At 35.5% G+C, this 17,924-nt stretch overlaps 3 protein-coding genes across 20 annotated transcripts in view; 2 read left to right on the forward strand and 1 right to left on the reverse strand.

The window, feature by feature from the left end:
- Kat60 (katanin p60) overlaps positions 1-8,161 on the reverse strand; it is a 14,537-nt gene extending 6,376 nt beyond the window's left edge. For 2 of the 10 annotated variants that reach the window (XR_013010775.1, XM_076441403.1), the window contains exons 1-6: positions 3,944-4,107; positions 3,383-3,651; positions 1,849-1,984; positions 1,575-1,716; positions 1,336-1,426; positions 14-135 (exon numbers count right to left, since the gene is read on the reverse strand). Coding sequence is in view for 9 of the 10 variants with exons in the window: in XM_076441403.1 (XP_076297518.1) it covers positions 14-135; positions 1,336-1,426; positions 1,575-1,716; positions 1,849-1,984; positions 3,383-3,651; positions 3,944-4,107 (924 nt within the window). In the remaining variant the exon portion in view is untranslated. The other 8 variants (XM_076441409.1, XM_076441405.1, XM_076441408.1 and 5 more) reach the window with 8 other exon arrangements.
- LOC143217306 (peroxynitrite isomerase THAP4) lies at positions 4,517-7,399 on the forward strand. Of its 6 annotated transcripts, none has more exons than XM_076441440.1 (4): positions 4,517-5,386; positions 5,483-5,539; positions 5,630-5,868; positions 5,972-7,399. In XM_076441440.1, the coding sequence occupies exons 2-4, from the start codon at positions 5,485-5,487 to the stop codon at positions 6,098-6,100; spliced, it is 423 nt and encodes a 140-aa protein (XP_076297555.1). In that variant the 5' UTR covers positions 4,517-5,386; positions 5,483-5,484; the 3' UTR covers positions 6,101-7,399. The 6 variants fall into 6 exon arrangements, with proteins under 6 accessions (XP_076297555.1, XP_076297554.1, XP_076297553.1 ...); XM_076441439.1 differs by having other exon boundaries at positions 4,517-5,175; XM_076441438.1 differs by having other exon boundaries at positions 4,517-5,539.
- On the forward strand, positions 7,298-17,644 carry LOC143217284 (uncharacterized). 4 transcript variants are annotated; one of them, XM_076441359.1, is made up of 4 exons: positions 7,298-7,729; positions 7,829-7,891; positions 11,645-11,807; positions 13,773-17,644. In XM_076441359.1, the coding sequence occupies exons 1-4, from the start codon at positions 7,659-7,661 to the stop codon at positions 16,443-16,445; spliced, it is 2,970 nt and encodes a 989-aa protein (XP_076297474.1). In that variant the 5' UTR covers positions 7,298-7,658; the 3' UTR covers positions 16,446-17,644. The 4 variants fall into 4 exon arrangements, with proteins under 4 accessions (XP_076297474.1, XP_076297475.1, XP_076297476.1 ...); XM_076441360.1 differs by having other exon boundaries at positions 11,678-11,807; XM_076441362.1 differs by having other exon boundaries at positions 7,545-7,729; positions 7,829-8,540.
- The last annotated feature ends 280 nt before the right edge of the window (positions 17,645-17,924 follow it).

Genomic DNA, 17,924 nt, shown 5'->3' on the forward strand with positions numbered 1-17,924 from the left:
ACATTTTACATACCTTAAAAAAGTCTGGCATCCACATGGGAAGAACAACTGCTTCTTCCAACAACCGTTTTGCTTCATGCAAATCAGCTATATCATCCCAATGAATATTTGGATTTTTTTGAACAATATCTCTTTCTACAACATTAAATGTAGGCTACTTAAATTGATTATTATTAATACAAATATTAACATGTTAACTACCATCCAGCATGCACCAGAGTCCCAAAAATCCTATCAAATTTTGATTTGCTCTAGAAAGATTTGTTCTTACCATATAAATGAATGTTTAAGTTTAGCCAAGAAATTGTTTAACAATCAGAATGTTAAAGTAATATATATATATTAAAACGCCATTGCTTCAAATGACCGATCATAGATTTGCAACGTTTTTTCAAACATTCATGAATTTTTAGAGTCACATTTACATCGTAATCATGATGTTTGAACAGTGGTATTACTGCTGATGGATTTCACTTTAAACATTGATTTATACAAATAATATATTCACAGAAAATTCAGTTACTCCACTGATGTTTGTTTAACTTTGTCTCAAAATTTCCGATGACAAAATATTGATCGGCTCATCAACATAAAAGAAATGCTTACAAAAGGATATTATACAGGGTGTGGCGTAAATTAGTCCCCACGATTTTTCAGCCCCTTCGGGCGGTCGGACAGAAAAGTGTTTCGTACTAAAGTTAATCAGTATTTAACCGACAAGAAATTGCAATTTTTTAAATTAAAAAAAAATCGATATTCAACAAAAAAATTAAGGTCGCTGTCATATCTCTTAATGGAACTGGGTATTTTTAATTTCATAATATTGTAGGCGACGTCGGAACGAATTCAACGACCTGCTATACGATGACTTTCAGACGACCTTGAAAGATAATATCGCCATGAATCAATTGCCAGAATATTTGGATCGGAACATATGGTCCAATTCGATGGCCAGCTCGCTCGCCGGATATGACCTCTTTAGATTTTTATCTTTGGGGGTATTTACAATCGATTGTGTATGAAAGACCTGTTGATAATATGGAAAATCTTCAAGAACGCATAATTCAAGCGTGTAGAAATGTAAAAAGAAGATTTTCCGAAAAATCGTGGGGACTAATTTGCGCCGCACCCTGTATACCAGTAGCGCACCCCAAGTCCCCCCAAGAAAAAAATGTTTAGCTTCCAAAATTAAAATCGCGGAATAGCCCTGGGTACCGTTGACAGATATTTTAGCTAAAAAAAGGTCATCACGCAAAACTCGCCCCCCCCAAGATTAAATTCTGGGTGCAGCACTGTTATATACCATGTCCCGTTTTGTAGCATAATGTACTGTACCTAGTAAATCTACTAAATCCCTATCATTTCCAGATGGCTCAAATTTGCGTTCCTCTACCTCCATATCGACCTTTTCATTTTCTGACTTTTCCTGTGGAAAAAAATATATATATATATATATGATATAAAATATAAAAATAAGAATAATGATAAAAAAATATATGCACATATATATATTACGATTATCATTGCATCATGTGCATACATTTCTTCTACGCTGAAAAAGTAAACCAACTAACTTTATTAAGGTCGTCCTTTCTCGACACTTTTCTATCGTCTCTTTTAACAGGTTTTATATCTGGTTTCTTCCCTGATGGAACTGATTTTCGTATGCTGGTCCGATTCTGTTGTTTCGGTTGATTTTTCAATGGTCTAATGTTCCTACAAATGTAGTTCTCCATGTTATTATCTTCGCATAACATTGTGTAGTAAATATTCGCAATGTCTAAACTTTTCGTGATTAGATGAACTAGATTATTAAATGTAGGATACTACAAAAAATATGTAGTTTACTTTTGTTCTGTAGGAGTTAATGGTGGCCATACATCTGGATCTCTTACTGGAGCTTGGCTCCAGGATGTATCAGAATTATTGAAAGACCACAAATTTGGATCTCTTGTAGGTTCTTCAAAAGACAAACACGGTGTTCCTAAAAGCATTTTAATTTTTCTATTTTATTTTTATAAGTGCTTTTATATTGTGTATAATACAAGGTGGAAGTTATAAAGCATTAAAGACGAATATCTCCAAAAATATTGACTATACGCAAAAATGTTTCAGATGAAAGTTGTTCAGTACAGAGGGGGACATCATGTGGCGGGACTTTTATTTTTCCCGCTGGACACTCCAAGGTGAGGTGAAGGCCAACTTCCTTTTTCTAAATGAAATGTTTTTTCATCCATCATCAAATAGTGCTAGAGATTAGTTTATGCTATTGGTGCACAGGTTCGATCTAAAATCAAAACAAAGTAATTTTGCTTGTTCACATGGTTCAGTTTAGTTTCTGCCAGCATGGAATACAGTAACAAATTTAAACACTTAGTACAAACAGTTTACACATAGCAAACGCAAAATTCTCTTGAAGATGATCCATACTTGGATCGAAACGTTGAGAAAAATCTTTTAAATTGCAAAATTGCTTTGTTTTGATTTTGGATCGAACCTGTGCGCCGATAGCATAAACTAATTTATATTAATTCGTTACGATCGACAAAACGGAATATTTATCAAATAGTGCGTTTTAAAATGAGTTCAGTGACCTATGACTCAAGGTCATTCAAGGTCAAACTTGCAAGCAAATGCAAAAAAGGTGTGATTGTTCTATTTGTACATTAGTTCGTGCCTTCGAACTTTCACATCGAAACAATAACATGTGTCCGATATCAGCATTACTCAGGACAACGTCAAAGTCATTATCAATGAAATGAAAACAAACGTATTTATGTATTACTGTGCTTCTCTGCAAGATAGTCAGTTTAGTTTTATTACTATTCGTGCTAAGGTAGCTTTCGCTGAACGATAGTACTTAAATAAGTGGTGAAAATGGAAATGTATCAAATGGAAAATGCAGGAAAAATTATGGCTACCTAGATCAACCATCAAAATTGTATATGGCATTTAAAAGACTAGAACAGTGTTTTCCTACGACGCGTGGAAACATGAAAGTCAGAATACGCAAAGCTTGTGCTAAGATAAATGTTGAAATGTTGAGCAAAGTTAGAGAACAAGTTTTAACAAAGAATTGTCAAGTGCGTTGAAGTAAGAGGTAATCATTTCGAACACATACTACAAACTAAAGTACAAATAAAACGATCACACCTTTTTGGTCATTGAACTCATCTTAAAACACACTATTTGATGGTGGATAAAAAAACATATCATTCCATTTAAAAAAAAGAAAGTCACCTCACCTTGGAGTGTCCACCGGTAAAACTTTCATCTGAAACATGTTTGCGTATAATCAATATTTTCAGAGATATTCGTCTGTAACGGTTTATAATTTCTGCCCTGTATGTAGATTTATTACAAACAACAATAATAATAATACCAAATAGCCTTTCTCCATGAGTTTCTACTTTAAAAAGTTGTAAGGTATTGGACATAGCCTTTACTTTCTCAAATTCTTGAACAATTTGATGTTGAACAAGCTGCCACTTAGCTTTACGCGTGGCATCGGCGATACTTGCAAGTAATCGATGGATTTGCTGCACAACACCTTGGTAATAAACTCCAGATGTGTCGTAATTACCAGTTAATGCCATTTCACGGGCCAGTTTAGTATTTTCACATATTTCGTTGATTGAAATTGCCATAATTCTAACAAAATATACATATGTATACATTAGGTTGGAAAGAAAGTTCTTGCGGTTTTTAACACGTCACGTGCCAAGCTTTTTTTGTGGCTTGAAGATCACATTTAACATGTACCACTGGTGGTACACGTGGCACGGAACGTGTTAACTATTAAATTCAAATACACATATCTCAGCTCAAACAAAACTTTATTAATCAAAACAAAAAGCATTGCGATCAATGCACTTTTGCCAACGAGAAACAAATTTGTTGAATGCCGTTTCAGCATCTCTCTGAGATTTGAAGCATTTCTTACATAAGAAGTTGTTGACGTGCTTGAAAAAGTGGTAATCTCAGATAAATCGTAATGTGTGATGAAAATAACACTTCCCGAATCCACAGTTTCACCAAAAGAAGGTCATGGTGACAGTTTGGTGGCTGGTTTGATTCATCACAGCTTCGTAATCCTGGTGAAACCATTACAGCTGAAAAGTACTGCCATCGAATTGACGAAATGCACGAAAAACTTAAACGTTTGCTTCCAGCACTGGTCAACAGAAATGGTCCTATCCTTCTCCACGACAATGCCTAGCCACAAGTCTCCGACCGACCCTTCAAAAGTTGAATGAATTGGGCTACGAAACTCTACCTCGTCCACCATACTCGCCACATCTCTCGCCCACCGATTACCACTTTTTCAAGCACCTCTACAACTTCTTGCGTGAGAAATGCTTTAAATCCCAGAGAGATGCTGAAATGGCATTCAACGAGTTTGTCGCCTCCAGGACTCCAGAATTTTATTCAACCGCAATAACAAAACTTGTTTCTCGTTGGCAAAAGTGCATTGATTGCAATGGTCTTTATTTTGATTAATAAAGTTTTGTTTGAGATATGTGCATTTGAATTTAATAGTTAAAAACCGCAAGAACTTTCTTTCCAACCTAACACATACGTCTGTATAAAAATATTCTGCTAAAATAATACACTTAGTTTAACACCAAAACGTATGTCACTTCGAAAGAAGGATGTGTACCATATGAAAGCAATAATATTTAACAAATCAAATATAATTGTTCAATGTACACAATAAGTTACACATTTTTTATTGATGAAATGGAATTCTTCGAACTGTTTGCATATATTTAGAGTTTCTTAACCCATACTAGAAAATATGTAAAACTTTTAACTATCTAATTGATTAAATATTGTAAAATATGTAATATTACACTAACGTACACACATATGTAAATCAAACTATAACGTGTCGAACGATGTTTTGACTGTGACAAACATTTCACACATTTTGACATGCGTTATATGAACTGTTTTTAAAATAAAGCGAAATACTATTAAATTTTACTGATAAGTAATATTATGTAAATCAGTAAGACTGTAGGCTAGTAAGACTAGTAAAGTGTGTACTTATTTATAAACAGATATGTGTGGTACAGGTAAATTACTCGAATTTGCTAATTACGGTCGCCATATTGATATGTTCAGAAGACGCGGTTTTTTCAAAATTGGTACAATTCTTAGAAAGATATGAAGGTACTTCTATTTTTATTTATATTACATATTTGTATCTTTTTAACTTTAATTTCGACACATATATTCACTTATGCTGACTTTCAAATAAAATATAAAAAAATATTATGACAATTAAGGAAAAAAATAAAAGAAGTACAAATATCTGCAAAGAGTTAAAAGTGACAAATTACAAGTTATTTTTAAAATTAAACTATTTTTTATCTTCATATAGGTTAGTTATCTGATAAATATATATTAAATGAAATATTGTTCTATTTTCATGTATAGACATGTACAAATTATCCTCTAATGAGTATTTTTTTCATAGACATGAGTCTTAAATTACCAATGCACGAAGCGGTTAAACCAATAGCTTGGTTAACAGGTAAATGGAAAACTCAAAAACCTGGTTCTGGAAAGTTTCCAACAATTGAATCTTTTAAATATTGTGAAGAAATGAGTTTCCGGTCAATAGGTCAGCCAATGTTGAACTATATTGCCAGGAGTTGGTATGCAGATAGCAAGAAGCCAATACATTATGAAATGGGATTTTTGAGAATAATACCTGATACAAACAAAGTGGCTCTAATAGTGGCACATAATCGTGGTATCACAACCATCGAAGAAGGCATAGTTGAAAATAAAGTTATTAAATTGCAAACCACCAGCGTACAGGTACCAACAGAAGGGGCAAGGATGCCTAATGTTACCAAGGTACAATGTAACATAATATAATACAATGTGATAAATAAAAAGTAATTCAATATCTAATGATATGATATTATAACAATGTACCATTGAATATTAATTTTAACAGCTGCACCGAGAATTTAGACTTGTTGAAGATTGTTTGCAACATAGATTATGTTTGGCTACTGTGACTACACCAGATCTGCATGACCATTTATTAGCAATGTATGTTAAGGAATGCGAAAATGTTGATTAAAATTAATAGTTTTATGTATTTTCAAATGCAAAATACGAACAAATATAATTTTAGAGAAACATTAAATTCTTATATATATGCAATGTTTAAAGAAGTTTCATTAATGAGTAAGCAAAAATGCTAGATTCTGGCCATGGCACATAAGCTCGCGTGGGCTCGTATTCTTGCTTCGGCACCATCCTGGCCGCTCGGTTCATTTTAAGAGGGCATCCAAAGAAGAAAGAAAATTGTTCCGATAATATCTCGTTAACTATTAGGTTTAGGACATATGAAGGTCAACACTATAATACTCAGAATTTGGTACTCTATCGATCTATGGTATAAAAAATAGGTCATTCCATTTAAAAAACTTAATTTGACTTTGAAATCCCCCCCCCCCACCATTCTAGACCTAAAAAAAAATTAGACTATATGATTGTACCCTTCATACCGAACAATTTTTGTAAGCAAATGTTTTTCGTAACTTCACTGCGTCACAAGATATTTCCGTTATCAGATAAACGAAACACCCTGTATAAGACATAAAACGAGCGACTGACACGCGAAGGACAAACGTGAAAATAACATTTCATAAAATATTTCGTGCTTTTGTAATACATCTATGGTACAAGTAAATGATGAATAAACTATGGGAAATCTACTGTTAATTTAGCTAATACAAAGGTTCATTTCAAGTGAAAAATATATGATATATTTAGAAGACCATAAAACTACAGTCAGTGTAGAAAGTATTCGTACACCCTTTAAACATGAATAAGTTTTTCAAAATTCGACCAAACACACAGCTTGAGTTTCTTGGAGATGTTATAGATAAGAAAATTAAAAATCGTGACCTTTACTTTTTTCCTCATAATTTCGAGCAATAGGAATTAAAAAAAAATTATTTACACACACGGACTAGGAAACTAGGAAACATTTAAGAAAGTTATTCGTTTTTAAACGGTGTACGAACAGTTTTTATACTGACTGTATATGTTGAATGTATTAAATGCGATCATTCCATACTAATTAATAATTATATAGGTACAAAGAGTGGTTACAGTATATACATAGGTTTTCATCAAAATAGTAGGTACATAATATTATGTTAGCGTACCAGAAGGGACAACACCTGCGTGTGGATACCTGCTGGTGCTGATACACCCTCTGCCGTACCGTTGCGTCGAACGACGTCAAATAGAACAGTTGCTCATTGTGTCGGCACAAAGAAAGATCTTTCTTGTGCCGCTGTATCAACGTTTTTTTCAAATATCGTTATGTGACGTTTGTGATTGTGTATATGTAATTCATTTCTTTAATCATTTAAATAGGTTCTCAAGTATGACGAACACGTACGATACACACTTCGAAACAATATTTATTTGCGAAATATCGTGCAATGTTACTGCAAGATTTGTATCTTTTACAACCTCATAAGTTCACTTACGAAAGCTTTGTATAGAGAAAGGCTCTAATTTAAATAAAACTGTTCGCACCGTATCGAAAATCGAGACAATCGACGCACCAATCTTTTTCGATCACTTCAAAATTAAGTTATACATATACATACCTACCTACCATGACATCGTTTTACGACAGTCACGATTACTATAAAAAAATGTTGGAATTGCAAGAAAAATTACGAAAAAGGTAAGTACGTACATACATTGAATGGATGTGCAACGAATATTATATGGTAAGCTTATTATAATAATTATTCTATACACACGTGTTACACGACCGTTATAGCGAAGAAGAGAGGATAAGATTAGAAGAAAGATTCAAAGTACTGTTACAAGAATCTCGTAACAGGTAAGTGTTTTTCTTTTCAAATTAAACTGCTTGTAATTCTCTTGCTTCCATTAATAATACGTCAAGTAATCATTAGATCAGAAGCTGTTCAAGAGTGCAATTTCAAACAGCGATATTACAAACAATGCACTAAACTTTGCAACCACAATTCGAATCTTTGATTTATTTGATAAATAGTGCTATTGATTTAATTCCTTTCCTGCGTAACAATGTTATGTATTGATTCGAAGGCAACCTACTTTTAACGAATGTCATCGGTAATATTCGTGAACATAACCATCATCTCACAGTTTATTTTGGATATACATGCTTTGTATACTATACCCTAGACTCTAGAAGTATGCGCTATATAGATAGGTAGGCAGTAAACAACCATCGATCGTTCAAACAGGGTAGAACTGCATAGATATTGTTACAATTCGTAGCACTGCAGTCTTTGAGAATAGATATTAGTTTCTTTGTGGTAACATTTCGAGAAAAAACTGATCTTTCCGTGAACATAAAAATGTGCGGTGAAACTGTCAAAATTGTCGGAGCCACTTACTTATCGATTTAAACGGAACTTTTGTAAATCACTTTATTCTGGTGTACGGATAACAGACAAAATAAAACACTACCGGTCGAAACAGAACGACCTTGACAAAATAAAGTATGTACTCGCCGTACTAATAGGTTTATTAACACATTAAAATTTTTTTTGTTTTTTTTTGTGTTGAGACAATTAGTTTTCCACATTACGCGAAAAAAATTTTGAAATAAATTGCAATTGGTTGGAATTACAGATAGAAGAGTAAAAGTCGTTGTTTACAACTTTTTTTATGTAGGCATATACCCCGACGGCACACCGGCTCGGTTTCAGCCTGGCCCCTGTGCACAAAAGGGCGCGTTTTCCGCCTGCCGAGGGCTCGAGCCCAGGGCCTGCCGGCCGGGCTAGGATTCAGCCGATTTGCAAGATTGCAAGGGTGCGGGATTCGCGTTCTCATTGCGTGATAATACAAACACGGGTTTTTTCAGTAGTCAAAAACGCCAAATAAAGGTCAATCTAGGCAGCAATCGCCCTCAAAGGTCTTATTTATTAACTTATTATACTTTTGTCGGTAACAAGGGAGACTGCTACGCATTTGCAAAGTACTGCCACATTGATGCGACCCGCCCTGTGTCGCGCATGCGCGAGAAAAGTTGGGCCCAATCGAAGCACTGATTGGCCACATTAGTGTGATACCGTGCTGCCCTCTCAAAAACAGGCTGAATCCCAGCCCGGCCGTCAGGCTCTGGGCTCGAGCCCCCGGCAGGTGAAAATCGCGCCCTTTTGTGCACAGGGGCCAGGCTAAATCGTCCTGATTTGGTCTCAACGCTGAGCCAAGCATTGCGTTAGCCCGTAACGTGTCGGGCTGGGGCTCGGCTAGCTGGGTCCGGCGGTGGGCTCGGGCAGACTGTGCTGTCGGGGTACATATTGAATATTTTAAAGATAAATTCTGTATTATAATTAATACAATTATACATATATTCTGAAAATTTCATCAAAATCGGTTGATGTGGAAAAAACGCATTGTGAAGGATATGTAAGAATGTAAATGTTTGTAGCTTATTGCAATGTTGACTTAGTATATGTGTAATTGATACAGATCTATAAATTTATATTTTAAAGTTTCAATATAGCTCCACTGAAGAAAGTTGTAAGAGACAACTTTTAGTATTCTCTTTGTTTTATTTTTTCGAAATTTTTTTACACGTCATGTAGTAAACTAATTGTTCTAACTTCTCAAAATAATCCAAGTCGCGCGTACGATCCAAACCAGATAGCACAAAGACGTCTTTAAGACGTTTGCAGTTGGACATTTAGACGTTTTAAAGATGTCCCGAATGTCCTATTAAATTATTTGATATTGTATCTTTTTCTTCAAGTTAGTTATCGAGATTCAAACGAGGGTTTTTATTATCCTTCCTGTTACAGTTAATCAAATTCGGAAAATCATTATCAGTTAGGTTATCTACGATATTCAAATTAACGGAGAAACATAATGAGATATTTATTGACGTACAATGACAATTGTAGATTTTCAATAAGGCAGAAACTAGAAACCAAATTCAACGTTGCTGTTTTATCAATTAATTGTAATTCTTGGCTGTCCATAATGTTTCTTTTATAAATCGTGGAATTTCTAAAAGGTATCATTATTGTTTACAAATGAAAACGAAATTTCGTTTCTACAAATATACCCAACTCTTTAATTTTGTACAGTTTTCATTTAATTCTGCGTTTGTCAAATGAGGAAAATTTTTCCAATATTTTCTACTTCAACTAATTTCGGTTTCAAGCGAAAATGGTGAAATGTCCTAAATAGCATGGAAGGGACGCCAAATGCAGGGCGATTTTCTCGCTAGAGGTCTCAAAGCAGGAGCTGCCGATCGATATTGTTGCGACATCAAAGGCTGATACCGCTTACACCATCGCACTTTCAATAACTGCTATAATTGCAAAGAAAACTACATATCGTATTGGCATTTAAGGGGGAATTCTCGTGTAACAGCAGAATATTTCAAAAATATGTTTCCAAAGCCTAAAAAAGATTGTACAGCTTGTTTAGTGAGAGATGTTTGGACGCTTCTCGTTATGTCTGCGACATACAGTAAAGTCGCGTTATTTTGCAAACGGCGGTGTTCTGCACGGAGAAATATCGTGTAGGGACACTATTTTTTTATGACTGCGTCTACCGCGACAACCGCGCCGAAAGTACGCCATACAAAACATGGCCGCCGCGTGCAGGCGGGCAGGTCGTGCCCCGCACACGGGCGCTTCATCGGGCGAGGGCGCCTGTCGATGCCAGGGGGCACACATAATTTTGCTAAAAAAATAAAAAAAAGGTCATTCATTGTGTTTGTATAAAAAGGGTACGCTACATTTGCACACAAGTGGCCCTAATACAAGCCTAGAGTCCCGTGATAACATTTGCTACGGGCCCCGCGCTGGCTTAATCCGGTACTTGTAAATACAGGGCCCGCTCTGGGGGGGGGGGGGGACAACCCGGACATTTGTCCGGGGCGCGAAAATTTAGGGGCACCATTTTGGCTGGAACTGTGAGAAAAATATTGATGTGTTAAATACCCAATTAATATAAAATTTGCTTTTATTAAAATTTAAATAAAATGATTTGATTTTTATTGAAGATAAAAAATATGTACCTTTATTTAACAAAATATTTGTCTTCTTTTGTCCGGGGCGACGTAACCGCTAGAGCGGACGCTGGCAAATATAATCGCAATTCTATCGTGTTTGGTCTCGTTTTAATCAGAAAAACTTCACGAATCTGTTGATAAAGATATCGTAACGAAATAACTAAAATGAAGAAAGTTTCATCGTTGCATTAGTATTGCCTCACCGATATCTGAGCTCGGATCGTGTTTCTTTCTAGCGCGATCGACCGCCTAAGGGGTTATCCCCCCTAGTAGTGGGGATAAAAAAGTAACATCATTCGCACAGACGAAAGTCACATCATCCGAAGGAATACTGTATTCCTTTTGAAACGAAGTACATATTCGAGAACGATATCTTACTTTATTAATAATCATAATTTTTAATTGGTCGAATAATTTGCTTAAGATATCGGGAACACAAGATTGGAAGAAGTTGTCAATACAGCACACTTGTTACTGTTAAAAACTCAAATTTTATGACATGTCCATTGTCATTTACAATTAGTTAGATCGAAGGATTAGTCGCAGTGGTTATTTATGGAATTATTGATGTTTCAGGCACAATACGTGTATAAATCGCCTGCGTTTCAGATATATAGAGTTTTTAGAGGAACAACGTACGACGGATGAGAGGAATCATAAACTTCTGGACGCATTGGATAGAGTGGACAATAGTCTCGCGTTGATGACAGCAAGAACAGATAGGCTTAACAGTCTTAGAGTGAGTTTTCTTCCATTTCATTTCATGCAATTTGATTATGAAGCAGTGTAATCTGAAAGTAGAAAAAAATTATGCAAAAAGATTCGAAATACTAAATATGTCTAAATACAATACTTTATGATGGTATGATACAATTTTTATAATAATTGTACTCGTATATTATGTATAATATTTTATGTATAACATAATTATACATAATTATTATGTATAACACCCTGTAGGGTGTGTCCGTTAAGTTATGTCACCATTTTTTCAACATTTCCGGTAGTGTAATTAAAAAATGTTTTAGACAAAAGTTTCTCAGTACTTGGTGAGCTACATGTTCGTATATCCTTAAATCCGAAAAAATGCTTTTTATGTAAAAAAGTAAAGGTCACCTTGACTTTTTTAAATAGCACCACATGCTTTGGACATCGTGGGATTGTTTCTGACGTCGAGACGAATTTAACAGTGTACTATACTATGACCTTGAAATGACCTCAAACTCGGAAATTTTGTACAAACGTAATTTTAATGAAAAATTATTTCGAAAAATTTTATTATGGAACCAGCGATTACAATTTATTATGATCTCTATACATGTATAAAAAATACGTAGACGTTCATACAATTCGTAGTACAATTTCGTTCAAGAAAGACAATGCCGTAACGTGGGCGTGGCGAAAGAGGCGCCCGCCACGGGAGCAACTGGGTTTGGGGCGCAAAACAAAGTATACCGACCCGGTTGAGGGTCGCTTGGACGCTTTTCAAATCTTGCAAAAAAATTACGAACTCTGATTACAAAACACGTATCCAAATCTAGACATAGAATTAAGGATTTTCATAACAATGCCTATAACAACAGCTTCCTGTAAATGTTCGTTTAGCAAATTAAAAATTGTAAAATCGTACCTTCGTTCTTCTATTGGACAAGCGCGATTAACGAACATGTCTATGATATCAATTGAAAAATATGTTGCCAAAACATTCAATTATGACAATAGATGTGTTTGCAAATGAAAAAAACGAGAAAAATTACTTTATAAAATATGCTGAACTATTTTATGTTTTTATTATATTATTATATTTTAACATATACCTATGTTTTGTATTTCTTTTATTTTGTCGTCATTGAATATGAATAAAAATTTGTTCTTATTTAGGTTATAGATTATTTATTCATACAAATACCTTGACAAATACATTATTGTATATACAGGCAACTCATTTTGATGAGGTTAATAGTATTTAATATATTGCATTTAGTAAAATTTAACTTGTTACATTAGAATTTTTAATTTTTTTGTCATTATTGGGTTACGGGGAGGCGCAAGTTAGACACTTGCCACAGGCGCTTCATACCCTCGTTACGGCACTGAAGAAAGATTACATTTTCTACATAATATGTATGTACATATATGTATTGTGATGTCGGCAAAACCTGCCACGTCACAGTATACATACTTCTTAATTTTCTACAGGATCTTAGAGATTAATCGGATCTTGTTAAAAGTATTGATGCAATGTATAGATTTAATATATTTAGTTACATTTACAACACCAAGTTACATATGTAATGTTACAAATACATACAAAGTGGCAATGCCCTTCTTGGCCTGTTACCGTCACTAATTGTGCTGACGAGTTAGCTAGTCAAATAAGGCAAAAAACTTTGAGCGGGGATATCTAGGAAACTATGCGAGTTAGCGAAAAACTGAATCCTTCTACGTGGCCCCCTGCACCCCGCTCACCTCTTGGGGGTAGGGACTTTTAGTATGTTTATCTCCTAATTAGTCCAAACAAAGTCCCAAAGTTAAAAATTGTGTTCCTTCCATTTCCCTCTACACCCCCTTATGAGCATTCATTGACTGGACTATATTCGTTTAATAACTCTTTCTTTTATTGTACTACGAATTGACAAACACCCTAAAAATCAAGTATAATACACATGTATGCTACGACATAGTATATTTCCTTATTTTTCAGAAACATTACGAAGCTTATCTTCGCGGAATTTGCACAGTTCATACAGATGGCGTCGATGGTATATCTGGTCAACAGAGTGACAAATACGTGAGAACAGAGCAAAGGAATTCTCTAGCATCCGAAGCAAAGAGTACATTGCCATTGCAATCATCTCGGTCGAATTATCAACCAATCCACTCCAGTTTCTTGTCCCCGTCAAAATTGGCTAAACCAACGCAGAAGAGTTCCCTGAATAATGCGTCGTCGAGTAATGTAGACTTGAGAACGCCTAGTCAACAAACAAATAACGATCAGAGTGTCCTACGAACGTATCGACACGACTTTGAACAATTACCGACGTTTCATTTAACATCACCAGTTTTCCAACAAAGCCAAGAGTACAATAATAATGTACGTTTCGAGGCTCGTGACTTTCAAACCGATCCGAAGCTACAAAGTCTACATGCGAACATCAGCACGCATGTGCCACATCTCTCAATGCCTTACTATAGTAACGGCAACAGGCCTCTGGATACATCGCAAAACCAAATGTCAGAATCGATTTTGCAATATCCCATTAATTCAGCACGTATGCAATCGTTCCCACTGCAGCAAAGTAGTGAAGTACCGTTCGATCGTGTAAAATGGAGAATGAAAAGTGACGATTTTCAAAACGCACCGAAAAGTATGGAACGTAATGTAAATTTCGATGTGAACCCCCATGCGAATTACCTCAATTACTCTTTCAGCAATAACGAACGCGATAAGACTACCGACACCTTTCCAAGATATAGAGATTATGTAAACGCGCGACAACTATCGAAGGATACGAGACAAAAAGACGGAGATCAAGCGATTTCGATGACAACAGACAGCGAGTTTGATAAATACATTGATAGAATACGGAAACTTCATCGTGACCTCGACAAGCAAAGCTTCGAGGAAGATCGCCACCGGCAAGACGCGAACAGCGGCAGTTTGGATGCGACGGTATTAAATAATGACCCGGACAAATCAGACGAAAGCCTCACGAACAAAGTTAAGCAAGTTCTACAGCTCGCGGAGAATCTTGTATCCAGAACGATGAACAACATGAACGAAACTAAATGCGCTGAACCAGCAGAAAAAGCTGAACAGAAGGATTGCGAATTAGGCCGGACTGTGCAAAGTTGCGCGCCAGTGTCTGAAAAGAGTCATGTTGAAATTTCAGATTCGCGCGAAGGACGCGCAACACCAACGGCGCATGCAAACGACAGAATTAGCAACGAGATTGCGTTACACCAGCCGGAATTAGATTTGGATGAGAATATTGAAAAGTCGAAAAATCTGAATTTTGCTCAGGAGCAACGTAAACAATGTCTACCCGAATTGCAGATAGATAATCCGGTCCATTCTAGTCAAGATAATAGAATTTACGTCGCGGATGAATCAGAGTTGGAGCAATGTTTATTTAGCGTCGGCGAAGAACTGGAGCCATGGAATTTGAACTGCGTTGAGAAACAAGTACAAGAAATAGATTTAATTAACGATATTCGACCGGACCAAACCGTGGAGAAGGATTTAGTTGTTGAGGTGCCTGCTTCGGATGAACATGGACTGAGGCAGATTGAACTAGACGTTGGAGACAATCAACTTGATAAAGATGAAGCAGGAGATAGCGAGTCTGTGCAAGAGGTTATGTTAAATGACGCGAGTGGTATAGTGAAATCGCAAAGTAAAGAATATTTCGAAGCAAGCAGAACAAAGGATGAAGACAATGAGATTTCTGCGTCTGAATTGAGAGCATCGGAAAAGGAAGATGCAAATTCTTTGAATACTGAGAACAGCCTTAAAAATGTGGAATTACCAAACGCCGAAAACATGGCTTACAATGTAGAATTACCAAACACCGAAAACATGGCTTACAATGTAGAATTACCAAACGCCGAGAACATGTCTTACAATGTGGAATTGTCAAATGCGGAATTAGCGGATAATAAATACGTCGAGCAAAAAGATTACGACGCTGACGACGACAACGGGAACAATTATGAAAAATATAATGAAAGTAATGACCAGCTCGATGTAAATGAAGATAATAAGCCAGCAAATATTACAATGGACGAAGAGCGTAGTAGTCAAGATTACATTGAATCTGACAAGGCAAAAGAATATCCAAACTTAAACGAGGAATACAATTACGACCAGAATGAATCTTACGAATACGATAAAAAGCAAGAGTACGAAGAATACGTTGATCAAGAATATCCACAAGAAACAAATGAACAATACGAAGGGTATACCAGCGAACAATACGATCAATATATTAATAATCCTGAAAATATTTACGAAACTGATCCGAATGCGCAATATCAAGAGGACGCAAATCAAAAGTATTCTTATCCTTATAATGCTAATCAAGAATTTGTAGCAGATGAAAATCAACAGTATGAGCCGAAGGAGGCAGAAATTCCACGAGATGAACACGAAACCAAGCAAGAGGACAGTGAGGAGTATACAGAAGACCAAAAAGAGTCAGAAAATCAAGGAGAAGATGTTTTGAGAAAAGTTGACGAAGATCAAAGCGAAAAACTACCTTCGACAAATGAAAAGAAGAAAGTCAAGGACGTAATCAAATCTTTATTAGATACCGATACGGATAGCACGCTCGAGCAAAATATCTCGACCACGGAAAGTGACTTTGATTTTAATTGAAACGTAAATACCTCTAGATATCTGTACGAAAACTTCTATACTACCCAAATAGCACAGAGACGTCTTAAAGACGTCGTCAGTTGGACATTCGGATTTCTTAAAGATGTCCCGAATGTCCTGCGTACGCCTTCCGAACGTCTCCTAAACGTCTTGTGTTAGAAAACGGCACGTCTTAAAGACGACTTTAACACGTCTGTTTGACGCCAATAAGACGTCTGTTTAACGTCTATGAGAGGTATGTTTGACGTGTAGGAGACATTCGTAGGACATTCGGGAGGTCTTTAAGATGTTCCTGAGAAGTCTTAAAGGTCCACAAATGTTAATTAAATTAAAAGAAGGGAAGAGTAAAAATAGATTTCGATAAAAACAAGTTTAAAGTTTTTAGCTTTATCAGAACTACGCATGTGGAATTGACATAAATAGTGTAATGATATTACAATTACAATTAAAATCACAATAAAAATTGAAATTGGAATTGAAATTTGAATAATTGAAGAGTTGAAATTGAAGTTGAAATTGAAATTTGAAAAATTGAAGAGTTCAAATTGATGTTGAAATCGAAGAAGTTGAAATTGAAGTTGAAATAGAGGTCGACATTGAACAACTGAAGTTGAAGACGAAGTTGTAGTTGAAAAATTGAAGTTGAAATCGTAGAGTTGAAAACGAAGAAGTTGAAATTGAAGTTGAAATTGAGGTCGAAATTGAAAAATTGAAGTTGAAATGGAAATTTAATACGAAGTTGTAATTGAAAAATTGAAGTTGAAATCGAAGAGTTGAAATTGAAGTTGAAGTGGAAATTGAAATTGAAATTGAAATTGATATTGAAGCAAAAACTCTAACTCGAACAAATAATACCAATGCTAATAGTTATTGCTAGATTATAGGCTATATAAAAACACCACAGTTTGTGATCTTAAAGACGTTTTAAAGTCGTCTTTTTAGGACGTAAGACTTTCAGACCTAAAATGGACGCAAAATGGACGTCTGTATGACGTCGTGTACTATCAGGGTATCTCCATGTACCATACATGCAAAAAGCTAACTCTTTCAATTAATTATTGGAACTGTTAATTTATGAAAATAATTTTTAATGCACATTTTTATGAGGCACATCTGAAAGAAATTCGTGTAGATTGTAATATAATTTTATTTTAATGCAATAAAGTTATATATGTTAAGGAAAAATTAACAGAAAAACACATGTGTGCTGAATTTCTCTATTGATATTAAGTACTGCACTTTGACCAATCCCTTGACCTTGAGCAACCTGCTCTTCACTTTGTAATATGAAATTGCCACCAAAACTTGTCTACAAATTCCAACTCATTTGTTTCCGCAGTAGGCTCGGTGTTTGAGTGCAAAGTTTGTATACTTGACTCCAAATAAGAATGTACTTGTACTGCGCAAGTCGTTGCGCGTCAGCCATAAAATTCTTCATCTTGTATATACAGGGTGTTTCGTTTATCTGATAACGTAAAT

The sequence above is a fragment of the Lasioglossum baleicum genome, chromosome 16, assembly GCF_051020765.1.
Source record: "Lasioglossum baleicum chromosome 16, iyLasBale1, whole genome shotgun sequence".
Lineage (NCBI taxonomy): Eukaryota > Metazoa > Arthropoda > Insecta > Hymenoptera > Halictidae > Lasioglossum > Lasioglossum baleicum.